This window comes from Muscardinus avellanarius, assembly GCF_963383645.1.
Source record: "Muscardinus avellanarius genome assembly, chromosome: 4".
NCBI classification, from domain to species: Eukaryota; Metazoa; Chordata; class Mammalia; order Rodentia; family Gliridae; genus Muscardinus; species Muscardinus avellanarius.
The window spans coordinates 42098781-42114704 of record NC_137789.1 but is presented as its reverse complement, the minus strand read 5'-3'; the positions used below and the strand labels follow the sequence as shown (position 1 = coordinate 42114704).

Genomic DNA, 15924 nt, shown 5'->3' with positions numbered 1-15924 from the left:
AGCTAGAGGACGCGGGCTCTTCTTTTAAAGGCATGCATCTCGCGAGATGGGGGTTTACTCGCGGGAATGCCCAATTCTCGCGGGGGTTTCAGCCCCTCCCTTGCCCTGCAGAGGTCATGTGACACAAAGTCACATGAGTGCAGGACCCAACTTAACATTCCGGGCCTTTTGATGGTCGGGATAAAGGATGACGATTGGACCCTCTAGCTTCTTCCTGCTGTCAAGGGGCGTCGTCAGGGGCCCCAGGCCGGGAGGAGTCGGGAGTTCAGTCCCCCAGAAGGGGGTGCAGGTGGGTGCATAGCTGCAGTGCGAATTGGAGGTTACCCTGGACAGCTTAGTGATGTGCGCTTGAGGAGGCTTGAACAGGCAAGGGCTATTAAAGAAAAAAACAAATCATGAGATTGAGCAGGCGACCAAAAAGGAGACTGGTTTACTCAGTACCTGGAGAGCTACCCTGAGCTGGCAAAGAGGATGGAGGTTGAGGGATCCAGGAGCCATCAGTCTTCAGCCAGGCTGAGTAGGGCCAGTGGCAGGGCCTAGTCTGGAAAGGTGCTCCCCCTGTGTTGAGGCACCTGCGGCTCATCCTTTTCCAAGGGCACTGTTCCAGTGGCCCTCCTGGCCACACGCCGGGCACAGTCTGATTGGTGGGCGTGGCTTCGCCCCACTTCAGGCAGGCTCCTGGAGGTAGTCGTCATTGCAGTCCTCCACACCTAGGTGGCGCTCCAGAGGGCTGAGCCGCCACCGCCAGCCAAAGGGCAGCTACCAGGGATCTGCTTTTTGGCAAAGTCAAGAGTGTACGCTCCATCTCCGCCTGTTTCTCTCTGGAATTAAAACTTAGATGCCATGTTAAGGTTCTGTCAGCTGCGACGGACCTATACTCACAAAGAGCACGTCCCGAGACGGGTGTCCAGCAAGAATGGCAACGCGGACTCCGCACAGGCAGACAGAGAGTGTCGCTCCAGCCCCAGCCTGTCGTTTCCCGCAGCACCTAGGGCGCGCCCGAGCGGGCCACCCAGCAAAATTGCAGTCTGGCGTGGGCCAAGATGGCGACTGTGACATCACCAGGCAGCGACTACGCGCCATCACAAAATGGCAGCTGGCGGGAAAATAAATGGCAGCTGATAGGGGAGAGTATTTGGAGGGATACCAGACCACTTATAAAAGTTCCTAACTATTCCTGGGCCACCGCAACCTATTTCCCAACTCGTATCAAGGCAGACAGGCTCTCAGGGCATCTGCTAGTATAAAGGTTCGACTTCCCATAATTGGTTCGCGGGCGGAAACGAAGAACAGGAAATGGGCGTCCCCGATTTCCCTGCTCAATCGTTCGGAAACGGAGGTTAAGAGATAGGGAAGAACGTCTTCATCCCTTCTCAAAACCGGAGGATGACCTGGTCATCTGCAGGGTGGTCCCAGTGGACCGGGGGACAATGGGTCACCAAGCGCTTGGATTTTTGGGTCCCAATGGACCGGAAGACCCAAGTCCGGAACCCGCTAACCAAGGGAAGGAGGCAGTTTACCGGAGTGAAGTGTTGCCAGCCAGCGCTGGCTGCGACAGAAGCACTGAGAAGCTGCTGGGAGCGTGGTGGAGCTGGGGCGCGTGGATGCCGGTGGCTGGTGTGGACGGCACTGGCGGCTGGCGCAGGCAGGATCAGTGGGGGTGCGCAGGCGGCATGGCTTGCCGGGCCCGCGGCGTGGAGACAAAATGGCTTCCAGGCACGTGGCAGTCGCTGAGGCTGGGCCCCGAGGAGCACCGCCAGTGAGCCTGGCTTGGGCGGGTGAAACGGAGCAGCAGCAGCAAGTAGAGCTACGCCTGGCGCGGGTGACTGTGGCGGACACCGAAGCCGGCTGTGCGCCGCCCAATGAGCCTGGCTCGGGGCGGGCGGGGCAAATCGGCCAGAGGTCCTGGCGGTGACTGGAGCGCCGAGCTGGAACGGCGGTTTTAGGAGGTCCAAGCGGCAGGCAGAGGTCCTGGCCCGTGCAGGAGGTCAGCAAGCAGAACAGGTGCCAGCATTACCCAAGGAGCCTGGCTCCGGGCGGGTGGAACTGGCAGCCTGGCGGCCGGCGGAGCCTGCACGCCCCGGCGGTGGTGGCTGCAGCCGCGGTGGCAGTGGAAGATGGCCTCTGGTGCTCCAGAAGAGAGCACATGGGCGGGAAAAGATGGCCACCGGCTCTCAGCAGAGCGCGGGGCCAAAAAGATGGCTGCGGGCTCTCAGCAGAGCGCGGGGCTGAAAAGATGGCCGCGAGCTCTCAGCAGAGCTCGGGGCTGGAAAGATGGCCACCGGCTCTCAGCAGAGCTCGGGGCCGAAAAGATGGCCGCGAGCTCTCAGCAGAGCTCGTGGCTGGAAAGATGGCCGCGAGCTCTCAGCAGAGCTCGTGGCTGGAAAGATGGCCGCGAGCTCTCAGCAGAGCCCGGGGCGGGAAGAAGGCCGCCGGCTCTCCCGGAGAGCGCGGGGCTGGGGAAGAAGGCTTACGGTCCGGGCAGGCACGGGGCGGCAGCGGCGGCAGTGGTGGGAGCAACGCCTGCAAGCGGAGCGCTGGTGTGGGACCTCGCAGTCAGCTGCTGGCGGGTCGGAGAGTCCGGGGCTCAAAAAGAGAGTAAAAATAAAAAGAGAAAAAAGGAAAAAAATGAAAAAAAAAGAAAAAATGGGGAGGGACCCAAGAGTTCTCCCGGTTCGGCACCAAATGATAAATAAAATAAAAAATTAAATGCAAGTAAAATAAAAATAAGTGAGTACGGCGGAGTGTGAAAAACACGAGAGAGGTCCGGTACACATGGCATGTAAAGTTTTAATGGCACGGCTCTCCCGGGGATCAGGGCAAGGCACCGTGGGGCCCGCGCGCCTGTCCGAAGCTAGAGGACGCGGGCTCTCCTTTTAAAGGCATGCATCTCGCGAGATGGGGGTTTACTCGCGGGAATGCCCAATTCTCGCGGGGGTTTCAGCCCCTCCCTTGCCCTGCAGAGGTCATGTGACACAAAGTCACATGAGTGCAGGACCCATCTTAACACTAAGTAGCTGAGGCTGTCCACGAACTGTGATCCTCCTGTCTCAGCCTCCCAAATGCTGGGATTACAAGCGTACGCCACCATGCCCGGCTAGATATCATGTATTTGACGACTTGGAATACTTTGAAGGAATGATTGAATAAATGATTGTGAAGTACAATTAACCAAAAACACAGGACCCTAAATTGACAAAACTGTCAATTTCTCTATTTCTCAACCCCATAAAATATTTTTTAGACATTTCCCCCTAATGTCCCAAATGATTTTTTCTTTTTTGCAGTACTGGGGATGGAACCCAGGGGCATTCTACTTCCAAACTATACCCACCCTGCCCTATATTTTATTCTTTATTTTGAAACAGAGTCTCACTGAGTTGCAAAAGGCCTAAGTAGCCGAGGCTGGCTGCAAACTGTGATCCTCCTGTCTCAGCTCCCGAATGCTGCAATTACAAGCATGCGCCACCACACCCGGCTCTCCAAATAAATTTTAATGCCTTAAAAATATTGTGTATCAGCATAAAAACTGCATCTCGGCTTTCTTTATACAGTAAGATTTTTTTGGCCTCTAATAACCTGTGATTTTTACCCCCAAGAGAGCCAAATGGCTCATTTGAGAATGTATGGTTTACACCAGTAACTAAAAGAATCATATTTCCTAAAAGTCAACTTTTCTTTTTCTTTTTTTCATAACATAGTGTCACTAAAGTTTTGGAGGGCCTAGCTAAGTTGTTAAGGCTGGCTGCGTGCCTGAGATCCTCTGGTTTCAGCTTCCCAAGAACTGGGATTACAAGCATGTGCCACCATATCTGGCTAAAGTCAATTTTTTGACCCATTCTCTCTTAGGTAATAAAATCTACATGAGAAGCCATAATACTATCCAAATAGTAATGTGGAATATGAAATCAGCACAAAGGGGTTTTTAAATAATCTTAAGAGATACCTCCTGAGTTAAGATTATTCAATATCCTTTTCTTTGTTGTAAGATTGTAGCAAACCAGTAACTGTATAGTAATAGGAGATTCCATTATTTGTCTAACTTCCCATGTGATCTATTGCATTTTTCATTTGTTATCTACAGTCAACATAAAAACCTTCAGGCCCATAACATAGTTTGCGAAACAGAACATTATAAGAACATCTGTAGCCCCTTGTATACGTCACATTGATCCCATTTCTCTTCCACTTTCCCTAGAAATAATCACTATTCCCGATGTGGTATTCATTATCCCCCTGTATTATTTTACAATTTTACTACATGCATATGTATAAACTTGCTTTCTAGACTTTCAGTGCATGCCATCAGAATGTAAATATTCCTTGGTTTGTTACTATATGGGACTCCTGAGAACAATGCACCCTGGCTTTCCCTAGTCACCTCCACAGCCTCCTCTCCTGCCATAGTCCCCATCAGATGCTCTGGTGAGGCCCACCGGGTAAAATTCCGGTTTTTAGTTCCATACAAGTTTTAAGCATATAAATCATTTGACCTCTTAAAAGATTTAGAAACATCTATAAACTATCTTTCTATTCAGCATTCTTAGGATACTTCTGAAAATAATTAATTTCATTATTTACTAATTCTCTGTAGATTTGTCCTGAAGATAATCTTTTCCTGACTGTACCTCCACATTCTTGGTGCACTCAACTATGGGGCCCTGCTTTACTGTAAAAATAGCCAGCTGGTGTTTAACATTTTGTGACCCAGCAGTTTATAATGACAAAAAAAATCTCTATTTTGAACACTTAAGTCAACATTTTTCTTTCATTGGCCTTCAAACAAAAGTTGGCTTCTCACACTGCTTTGGCATGTCTCCCACAAAATTCAGATGCTGAAGCCCTAACCTCCAACTTGACTACACTTGCCTTTACAGAATTAAGGTTAAATGGAGTCATCTGATGAGAGTGGGCTCCTGGCTTGATAAGACAAGTGTCCTTAAGAGGCACCAGAGAACTCACTTGCAGCCAATCGTGTTGCCTGATCAATTGGACTTTCAGCTTGCCCAGCTGTGAGAAAATCTGTTCTTTAAGCTACCCAGTCCCTGGTAATTTGTTATGACAGTCTTATCAATAGAATACACCCAATAACTCTAAGAATTTGACTGCATAGTATCCTGAAAAAAGAGGTGTGATCCATGGGTGGAGAGCAACAGATTCTAGTCTGGGCTCAGCCACTTTGAAATGTTCATAAAATGAGTGCTATTGAGTAGCACTTTGAGACCCTTAAAACTTTCAAACTAAATGTGTTTAATTCACATATTGTGGGCTATGGCTTAGGTATTATGGTAACAGGATTCTATCATTGGGAATGATGGATATTCAAAGATTTAGTTATAAGCATGCTCATGACAGAATTGCATTTGATGGTAAAACAAAATGAAAGGTGTAAAAACAAAAAATCTACCCAACAATAAAATGTTAAATTACAGCAGAGAAAGACAATACAGTATTTGCCATTAAAATAATACTGTGAGCCGGGCATGGTGGCGCACGCTTGTAATCCCCGTGCTTGGAAGGTGGAGACAAAGAGGATCGCGCTGGCTTAAGAGACCCTATTTCCAAATTAAAAAATATATAAAAATAGGTCTGGGAGTGTAGCCTGCAGGTAGAAGGGTTTCCAGTAACCCCGGTACCACCAAAATAATAATAATAATAATAATAATAATAATAATAATAATACTGTGGACAGGTATGGTGGTACATGCCTGTAAACTCAGTACTTGGGAGGCTGAGACAAGAGGACTGTGGCTTCAACTCAGCAGTGTAGCAAAACTCCCAGCAATCTAGCAAGACCATTCCAAAAACAAAAATTAAAAAGGGCTGAAGGTGTATCTCAGAGGCAGAATGCCCCTGGGTTCAATCCCCAATACCTCCTCACCCCCACTCACACACACACAATACTGTGAGCCAGGTATGGTGGTACACACTTGTAATTTCAGTACTTGTATACACTTGTAATTTCATTACAGATAGGAGGATCTCAAGTTTGAGGCCACCCTTAGCAACTTAATGAGACCCTATTTCAAAATAAAACATAGAAAGAGCTGGGGATGTGGCTCGGAGGTAGAATGAATGCCCCAGGTTCAACCCTATTACCAGAAAGGAAAAAAAAAAAAAAAGATACTTTAATGGAGTATTTATTGTGCAAACCTGTAAATAATTGCTTTGGTTAGCCACAAGTGGTGGTGCACCCTTATAATCCCAGCATTTGGGAAATCAGAGGATTGTGATTCACAGCCTCAGCTACTTAGCGAGGCCCTTTGCAACTCAGACCCTTTTTCAAAAATAAAGATTAAGCCGGGCGTGGTGGCACATGCTTGTAATCCCCACGCTTGAGAGGCTGAGACAGGAGGATCGCACAGGTTCGAAGCCAGCCTCAGCTACTTATTGAGGCTCTCAAGAACTTAGACCCTGTTTCCAAATAAAATATAAAATAAGTCTGGGAGTATAGCCCGGAAGTAGAAAGCCTCTGGGTTCTACCCCGTACCACCAAAATAAATAAATAAATTAAAATAAAGACTAAAAAATAGGGCTGGGGGTGTAGCTCAGAGGTACAATGTCCCGGGTTCCATCCCCACTAATGCAAAAAAAAAAAAAAAAAAAAAAATTGCTTTATCATTAACATCAGGCTATAGTGTTGAGAAACTCTGTTCATGTGTGTGTGTTTTACTGGGAATTCAACCCAGAGGCATTCTACCTCTGATCTACATCCCTCAACTGATTTTATTTCTTATTGTGAAACAGTTTCACCAGGTTGCCGAGAGCCTCACTAAATTGCTGAGGCTGTCCTTGAACCTGTGATTCTCCTGTCTCAGCCTCTCAAGTACTGGGTTTACAAGTGAGTACCACCACACCTGTCTTAGAAACCTTCTGTAAAATCAAAGATGGTAACAAAAACTCTGTTTGAAACCCCATCAGTAAGAATGAAGTACTTTACTCATTAGGCCCAAGCTATGAGTCACTTGAAACTTTTTTGAACTCCTTTATTGAAGTACAGTTAACATAAATTAAATGACAACAGTAAAGGCTGGTAAGTTTGGAAATATCTATACCTGTAAGACTACCTCTACAATCAAGATAAAGAACATACTAGTTCTGTAATGTATTCCTCCCACCTCCCTTTGCTTCCCCTCCCCCACTTCCGGGCCAGGTAACCAAGGATTTGCTTGCATTTTCTAAGTTTACAAAAAAATTTTTTTTGCCTGACTTCTTTCTCTCAGCATAATTCAGATTCATTCATGGTGTCGCATGTATTTATAGTTCTTTCCTTTTTTTATTTGTGAGAGGTATTCCCTTGTGTTACTTCCAGAAAAAGCAGTCCTTACTTCCAACCCAGGTGCAGAGCTGTGTTTCAGACACAACAGTTTACATTTATCTTAACTTTGCCATTCACAAGGAATTGGCGTTCTCAGTCAGTCTACTTAGACCAGAGGGTTATTAACTCTATTATTCGCTAACCTGCTTTCAGTCTTTCAAAGCATTGCTTCATTTAAATTTTACCTAACCCTTATCCAGCTGTTAACTTTTGTTTTTACAAAATAAATACATAGGAGCCCGGCTTAGTGGAGCTCCCTCGTAATCTCAGCATTCGGGAGGCTGAGACAGGAGGATTGCAGTTCTTGGACAGAGGCCCTTTGCAACTCAGTGAGACCCTGTTTCAAAATAAAAAATAAAAAGTAAAATGTAAGCTAGGAGTGGTGGCACACACTTGTAATCCCAGCACTTGGGAAGCTGAGACAGCAGGATTGTGCAAGTTCAAAGACAGCCTCAGCTACTTAGTAAGGCTCCGACCAAGTTAGTGAGACCCTGTTTCCAAATGAAATATAATTTAGGTCTGGGAGTATAGCCTGAGGGTAGAAAAGCCCCTGGGTTCCATCCCCAGTACTAAATAAATAAATAAATAGTAGGGCTGTCAGAGGTAGAATGCCCCTAAGTGTCATCCCCACTATCATACACACACAAAAAGAAAAAGGTAATATTTATTACTTTGGATTGGCACCCCAGTACTACTATTGGCACACCCCACTACTATTAATAATTTAACTCATATATTATTTCATAAATAATGTAAAATAGTCAGAACTTCTTAGGGAAGTCATGACCTGCAACCAAAACAAATACACAGGATTGTAAAGCTTACTTCAAAAATATGAATAGAATTTAACTTTTAGAGCTTAAGCAGATTCCAATGACACCTTTTAAGTTTCTGATCTTGTAATTCACAGTGTTTAATTATGTCTGTATAAAGTTTAGCAGTTTATTTACAAAACTTCCACCCATTAATCACAAGTGCTTTACAACATTACTGCAAAGTAGGTCAAAATAATCCTTAACACTGGCTCTGGGTACTTGTTAGTTTACTTATTTATTTGCTAATTATTTCATGCGAACACACTGAATTTTCTAATAGCAAAATGAAACTTTAAAACCCTAAGGCAGCCGGGGTGGTGGCGCACGCTTGTAATCCCCGCGCTTGGGAGGCGGAGACAGGAGGATCGCGCAGGTTTGAAACCAGCCTTGCTGGTTTAAGAGACCCTGTTTCCAAATAAAAAATATACAATAGGTCTGGGAGTGTAGCCCTAAGCTAGAAGGGCTTCCAGGAACCCCAGTGCCCCCCCACCACACACACAAACCCTAAGGCAGCCCCCATACACCTTTGTAATTAAAATCTGAAACGGCAATTCGTTTCCCTCTAATGTAAATCCTACGGTTGGTTAACATCGCAATCAAAAATTAGGATTTTTCTGAAACCCCTTTTGCATTGTCGTATAAACGCTTGCAATAAAGCGCCACCAGGAAGCTATCTCTACTTTTAAACACGATCTCATGTACTTCCTCTTATTATTTCTCACTGAAGCTAAAAACCGGTAGAAAAATAATGGTGCAGGCCACCGGCTTTCCGACTTCTGAGTTCTGGGGACTAACAACGGACAGCCGGACTGAACGGCGAGACGCGACCGCCTAGCCCGGCTGGCCGTGTCTGGGCCACTCGGCCCAAAGTGTCGGATTCGCGAATTAAACGTCAGCCCCAGAGGAGGGATGCGCGGCTTCCGAAGGCGCGGACCCCTCTCTGGGAGCACCTAGCTGACCGCTGACCTAAGGGAGAAGAGGCCGCTTCCATCCAACACGATTCTAGAAAAATGAATGAGCCGCCGCACCCTGGGCCGGGCGCGCGGCCCCGGGCGGCGGCCGGTTCCTCCCATCTCGCCGTCCCCGGGAGCCCCGCCCTTGCTCTCCCGCGGAGCCTCGTCACCCAGCTCGGGACCCCTGGGACACCCACGGGCTTCTCCCAGCCCTCCATCCTGAGTCACCGTCCCCGGGCTCCGCGTCTCCACCGGCCACAGCCGCCGCCACGCCTCCGCCCGAGGCTCCGGTCCCGGCCACGCCCACCGCGCCCACGTGATCCGCGCCCGCCCCGGATGTCCACGTGACCCGCCCACCGGTCCCACGTGACCCGGGCCGCCTGGCGCCCATGTGACCCGCCCACCGCGCCCACGTGACCCGCGGGCGTCCCAGCGCGCGGCGCGCATCGCGGCCGGAGCCGCCATTGTTCCGCCGACGGAGGACAGTGGGCCTGGCGCTAGCGCCGAGACGCCGCTTAGCGGCCGCCGCTGGAGACACTCCCTCCCTGTGCCCCTCTCCTCCTGGCGGCGGCGGAGCGAGGCTGCTGGGGGAACCTGGGAGCCCCCTGTGCCCTCCCGGCGGCGGCAGCGGCCGATCCCCGGCTCCGGCGCGAGGGGCCGCCGCGATGCGCTCGGCCTGAGCCGGCCGGCCCTCGTCGCTTCCTCGGACTCTTCCACGGCCTCTCGGTGACCGGCGTCATCCCGTGAGTCCCCCTGACGGGAGGAAGATGGCTGCACGGAGCTGGCAGGCCGAGCTGGCCCAGCAGGCCGAGGAGGGCTCGGCCCGGCTGCGGGAAATGCTCTCGGTCGGCCTGGGCTTCCTGCGCACCGAGCTGGGCCTCGACCTGGGGCTGGAGCCGCGGCGGTACCCGGGCTGGGTGATCCTGGTGGGCACCGGCGCGCTCGGGCTGCTGCTGCTCTTCCTGCTGGGCTACGGCTGGGCCGCGGCTTGCGCCGGCGCCCGCAAGAAGCGGAGGAGCCCGCCCCGCAAGCGGGAGGAGGCGGCGGCCGCGCCGGCCTCGGCGCCTGATGACCTGGCCCTGCTGAAGAACCTCCGAAGCGAGGAGCAGAAGAAGAAGAACCGGAAGAAGCTGCCCGAGAAACCCAAAGTGAGTGGGGCGAGGGGTCGGCGGGGACCCTCGAGCGAGGGGAGGCCGAGCCCCACCGCAGAGGGACTAGAGCCGAGGCCCCGAAGTGCAGGAGGTGATGGTGTGTGCAGTCGGTGGGCACGTTACTTGAGGAGTGGGGGAAACTCGGGAGGTAGAAGGACGGGTGAAGACGCCCAGCTTCGAGGAAAGGAGTTAGGTGGTCTCGGGGTAAGTATAGAGAACAGTGCCCAGAGGTCGAGCCACCTTCGGGAACCTTGACCGCCGGAGTTACACCTTTCTTTGAGGCCTACAGGGTAGGCTGCACGTTGAGGGTTTTGGGACCTGAAGGTGGTGTTGGGAAGTTGTGGAAGAACTGCCCTGGAAGACAGATGTCTCAAGTCACATTGAGAGGATAGCCAGTGAAGGAAATACGGTGACCTAAAAACTCGGGCTTACAGAGGATTAAAGGTGTCTAGGTCTAGACATGCTTCCATTTTAGTTGGGACTCTTAAAGGGAAATGGTTGCCCACTCTTGGTCTGGTGAATGTGGCCAGTGAAGGCCGAAAAAGAAGCGGGGCAATATTGGCTAATATTCTTTGGACGGGTATAGGAAGCCCTGAGAGCGAGCTGAGGCAAGTTCAGTGAAGTGGTTTGTGTTTTTACGCTGCGAGATGTGGTAGGCTTTTGAAATAGAGTAAAAGGGGATGACGGGGCAGAATGGTGAAGGTTAAGGGAGTGTTCCAGGCACCAGTTTACTGGACCACGTGTAGAAATGCAAAGGACATCACATCCCGCTTATCATTCCTTCTGGTTTTACATTCTTTATTGTCATTTCTCTGTCGTTCTCCCATTGTATCTTGCATAGTTTTATGTATTTTAAAGGTATTTTACAATTGAGCACATTGAGAATATGGAGGGTGTGCAGAATTAGAAACTTCCCTAACCTTTTTTTTATCCTATTTTTGTAAAATGTACACCTTTTCAGTACAATTCAGTAAGCTACTACCAGGGCTTTACTATGCAAAGTGCACTGGCGTGTTTAGTGGGCAACGTGGTGTATGCACATGAGGAGTTGAGGAGTTAGCATCTAAAGACTAGGACATAGTGGCTACCAAAAGTATTAATAGAGGTTTGAGAGGGTGGGAAATTAATTCCATTAGAAGGATTTAGGAGTTATTGCAGGAAATGGAGTTTGACTTCAAACTGATGAGAATATTAGTGACAGTACAAAAAGAAAGCTGTATTAGAGAAGTGACAGGTCACAGTGTATTATTAGACCTTGGATAAGCATTCATAATTTGCTTACCGATTAGGAAGATGCAAGAGACACAGGAAAGCTGGAAAAGGGTACAACTTTGTGATATTACCTTAAGTTTGAAGAAGAAAAATAGAACTGATTTGGAACATATATAATTTAAAATTCTGTAGAAAGCAAGGATTACCAGATAGTAATGTTATGATGGAAATAGAGAGCCTGGCTCTAGGGTAAAGAAAGAAGGTGAACTTGAAAAAACTGCATATAAATACTAAGCCCTACGTGGGTGTGGCAGGTGGTGAAAATTTCAAAGCTGTTTGGGCCGTCTAGAATTTCAGATGGACTTCAGAGACAGGTGCTCCAAACAGCCCATCTGAGGTGCATCATGACATTCAAATGACTCTTTTCTAAAGAAGGAGCAGACTCTGAATGCCTGTCCTGTGAAAAATGTGCATTTCACTTAGGATTTACCTCTTTTCCTTTTCATTTTAGTTAAGGAAAGGGGAAATAAACATCTAATATTAGTTGTAAGGAGTAGAGAAGGAGACTGGATGGTGGAATGTTAATTGGGTAGAAATTATATCTTTGCCTAGCAAATGTTGAAAATAGGTGCATTGGAGTAGGTTAGCTTAATCAACATTTGTAAAATTGTGTCCTTCAAACTTTTTTACTACAACCCACAGAAATATTTTAAAAATTACAATGCACTCAAAATTGTTTGTTTTTCATTAATGTTATTTGTGACCCATTAAATTGGTTTCATATTTGATTGTAGGGTATGGCCCACAGTTAGAAAAATTTTACAGGGCCTTGCCAGTACTACATATTTCCTTGAAGAAAAGTAAGATACTGCTTACAAATTGAAGGCAGTAAAAAGGAATGCAGTATTATACATCACACTTTGAAGAGGACACAAAAATTAGAACTCAATTTCTCCCCAGAGAGCTCTTTATTCTATTTGTGAAAAAATACACTGTCAGCCTCCCTTTGTGGGTTCTGCATCCATGGATTCCACTGGGTATCAAAATTTCTTCTGGTACTTGGGAGGCTAAGCCAGGAGGAGTGCAGGTTTTAGGCTAGGGTGTGGTAACTTAGCAAGGCCCTTTTAAAATAAAAAGGGCTGAGAGTGTACCTCAAGAGGTAGACCACCCCTGGGTTCTATTCCTAGTATTCCCCCCACACATATACACACATATAAATTTATCTTTACTGAATACATACTTTTGTCATTGTCTCTAGACAGTATAATAATTATGCACTTAGCATTTGCATTGTATTAAGTATTATAAATAATCTAAGGATGATTTAAAGAAATGAGGATGTGTGTAGGTATGATATGCAAATACTATACCATTTCATATAAGAGACTTGCGTGACTGTAGAATTCGGTATTCTTGGGGGTCCTGGAACCAGTCTCTCATGGATACCAAGGAACTACTATGTTCAGACAAATTAACATTACAAATATATTGTGGTCCCAGGTGGGCCCTAAATGTCTACAATCACTGAAGTTGGCTTTAAAAATGGGTAGGAGTTAGGAGCAAGGTAGTGGGAGAAGCCTGAGAAATAGCAAAGGCCCAGGTTTGAAGGAAAACAGTCTGTCAGCCGGGCAGGAGTGGGGAACTCTATATTTGAGTAAACCAGTTAACTTCATTGTTTAGCTTATCATTTTTATAAATTGAAGCTCTTAGTTAAAACACTGCAGAAGTCTTCAAAAGGGATATCATTCTGTGTGTGTGTGTGTGTGTGTGTGTGTGTGTGTGTGTGTGTGTGTGTGTAGTATTGGGGATTGAACTTGAGGGCAGTTTATCTTTGAGCTACACCCCCAGCCCTATTTTATTTTTAATTTGAAGTAGTCTTGTTAAGCTGCTACCACACCCAGCTGGAGTCACTTTTAATGCTTGTTAAAATTTGTAAATTTCTGCCTGCCTGGTGGAAAGTGCCTGTGGTCCCAACACTTGGGAGGCTGAGAAATGAGAATCAGGTTCAAGGACAACCTCAGCAACCTACCTAGAAGGTCCCTTAAAAAAAAAACAAAAAAAAAAACTGAAGGATTAAAAAGGGCTGTGGGTATAGCTTGGAGGTAGAATGCCCTGAGGATCAATCCTCAGTACCACTGGAAAAAAAAAGGTTTTTTGCTAAATGTGTAAGTCCTACCGTAGATCCTAAAAATTCAAAATCTTTGGAACTCTGGGTTCAGGGCATCTCCTTCCTTTTGGTTGTTTTTTGAGAGACTCTCTGGTCTTATGTATGTTGTCCAGACTGGCTTGAACTTTGAGTAATCCTTGTCCATTTGTTTGAGAATCACTCTCTGGAAGAGGATTATGAAGTCCATAGTATACAAGAGCCAAGTGTAATCTTAAAATTCATATCTTCATTCTGACATGCATTTTAGAATATTTTTACTCTAAGTCAACTGCATTCAATGATGCAACTACAGTTTCTTTGAAAGGACATTCCATATTGTTTTAGGACATTTTGCTTAAATATAACTTTATTTTCATCTCTCTATTTCATTGTTTTAAATCATTTCACAATTTTCAACCTCCATTTTCAAAAATTGTTTCTAATAGTTTGTCTTAATTTGTAAGACTAGGTGGTATTTAGCTTTTTAAATCTACATTTCAAGCTATTCATGAACTTTTTAAAAATTATTTTATGTTTCTAGTTTGGTTTTTATTCCATAATAAAATCTTGCCATAGGCTTCTAAAGGTTTGAATCATGGATGTTCTTTCTGCTTTTAAAAGTGAGAAAGGAAGACACTTACTGGGTTAGTTTGTGCCATTTTGAAAATCATTACCTTGCATGTACTTTCTAAGGCACTTAGTTCAGTGTGGATTTTAAATAAGTACTAGGTAAATATTTTTTTCAACTAGTAATCCAAGCAATGATATAGTAGGTGTGAGATCTCATATAACTAAATAACATCTTTAACAATTGATTCCCACCATCCACCCCCTCCTCTTGGTTGGTACCAGAAGTTGAACCTGGGTATTGAGCATGCTAAGCAAGTTCTATACCATTGAACTACACCCCCATCCTAAGTGCTTCTTGACTGTTCTGTTTTTGAGACCGGATCTTGCTAAATTGCTCAGACTGGCCTTGAATTTGGGGTCCTCCTGCCTCAGCCTCTCAAGTATCTGGAAATAGAGGTGTGCACCACTCCACCTGGGAAAAATTGTTACTTTGGTTTTCAGCCAGAAGCACTTATTCGGGTTTAAATTCAAAGAAAATTTATTTTAGTAAACCAGTTATTTGTATATTCGTGTAGGGGTTTAAAAAAAAAAAAGATTTGCCATAGCATAATTGTCAGTATCTATAAGCTCAGTGAATTAACCATAGTGTTTAGTCTTGTGTGCTACCATATAACCTTGCATAGCCCTTGGCACTGAAAAATAGTTGTTGAATGCATTTTTGTGTTTATAGTGGAAGATGGCTATTTGCCTCATCTGGTTACAATTTTGAAAGGTTCAAGCCAGGCATGGTGGCGCAGGCTTGTAATCCCAGCATTTGGGAGGCTGAGACAGGAGGATCACAGGTTTGAAGCCAGCCTCAGGTACTAGGTGAGGCCCTCTGGGATTCAGTGAGACCCTGTTTCCAAATAAAATATAAAATTGGTCTGGGAGTGTAGCCTGGAGGTAGAAAGCCCCTGAGTTCCATCCCCAGGATCTCCCCCCACCCCGAAAAAAAAGAAGAATCCTTCTACATCCAATAAATTATTCTAATGGTATGCAGTGTCTTTTGTAGTCATTACTTCTGTTTAGGCTTTCATGACACCGCTCTGCTTTAGGACTGTTACTGTCTTTTGCTTAGACTAGTCTAACAATATCCTTAACTGGTTTTGCTGCTTCCAGTCTCTATTGCCAGACTTTTCTACCAACTCATGTCAGGTTGAATCTTTTGAAGCCCAACCCTGATCATGGGACTTTGATGTTCATATCATTTTCAGTAGTTTCTCCATCACATGTTGAATAAAATCCAAAGTTCATGGTAGGGCATTCAAGCCTCATGGCATGAATGATCTAACCCTACCTTAGGTTTGTCTCACAATTTACCCTTAAAGCAAGAAATAAATAAATCTGCTTAGCTACACTTCTGTTTCAGATCATATTATTTTTGTTTGTTAACAGGTCCTTCTTGCCTGGTGTAGTAGTGCATACTTGTAATCCCGGTACTTGGGGAGGCTGAGACAGGAGGATCACAGGTTTGCGGTCAGCCTCGGGTACCTAATGAGACCCTGTTGTAAAATAAAGAATAAAAAATAGGGCTGGGAGTGTATTTCAGAGGTAGAATGCCCCTGGGTTCAATCCCCATTACCACACACAAACACACAAAAAGTCCTTTCTCTTTATCAATTTTTACCCTTTAAGGCCTAGCTGCAATGCCACCTCAATTTTATTTATTTATTTATTTATTTATTTATTTATTTATTTATTTTGGTGGTACTGGGGGTGG

At 46.2% G+C, this 15924-nt stretch overlaps 1 protein-coding gene across 5 annotated transcripts in view; it reads left to right on the top strand.

The window, feature by feature from the left end:
• Positions 1 to 9853: 9853 nt before the first annotated feature.
• Positions 9854 to 15924, top strand: part of MTDH (metadherin) — a gene marked incomplete at both ends in the record, with an annotated part of 82293 nt that continues 76222 nt past the window's right edge. For all 5 annotated transcript variants that reach the window (XM_080693518.1, XM_080693517.1, XM_080693516.1 and 2 more), the window contains one exon: positions 9854 to 10234. In XM_080693518.1, coding sequence (XP_080549644.1) covers positions 9854 to 10234 — 381 coding nt within the window. The remainder of the gene's footprint in view (positions 10235 to 15924) is intronic.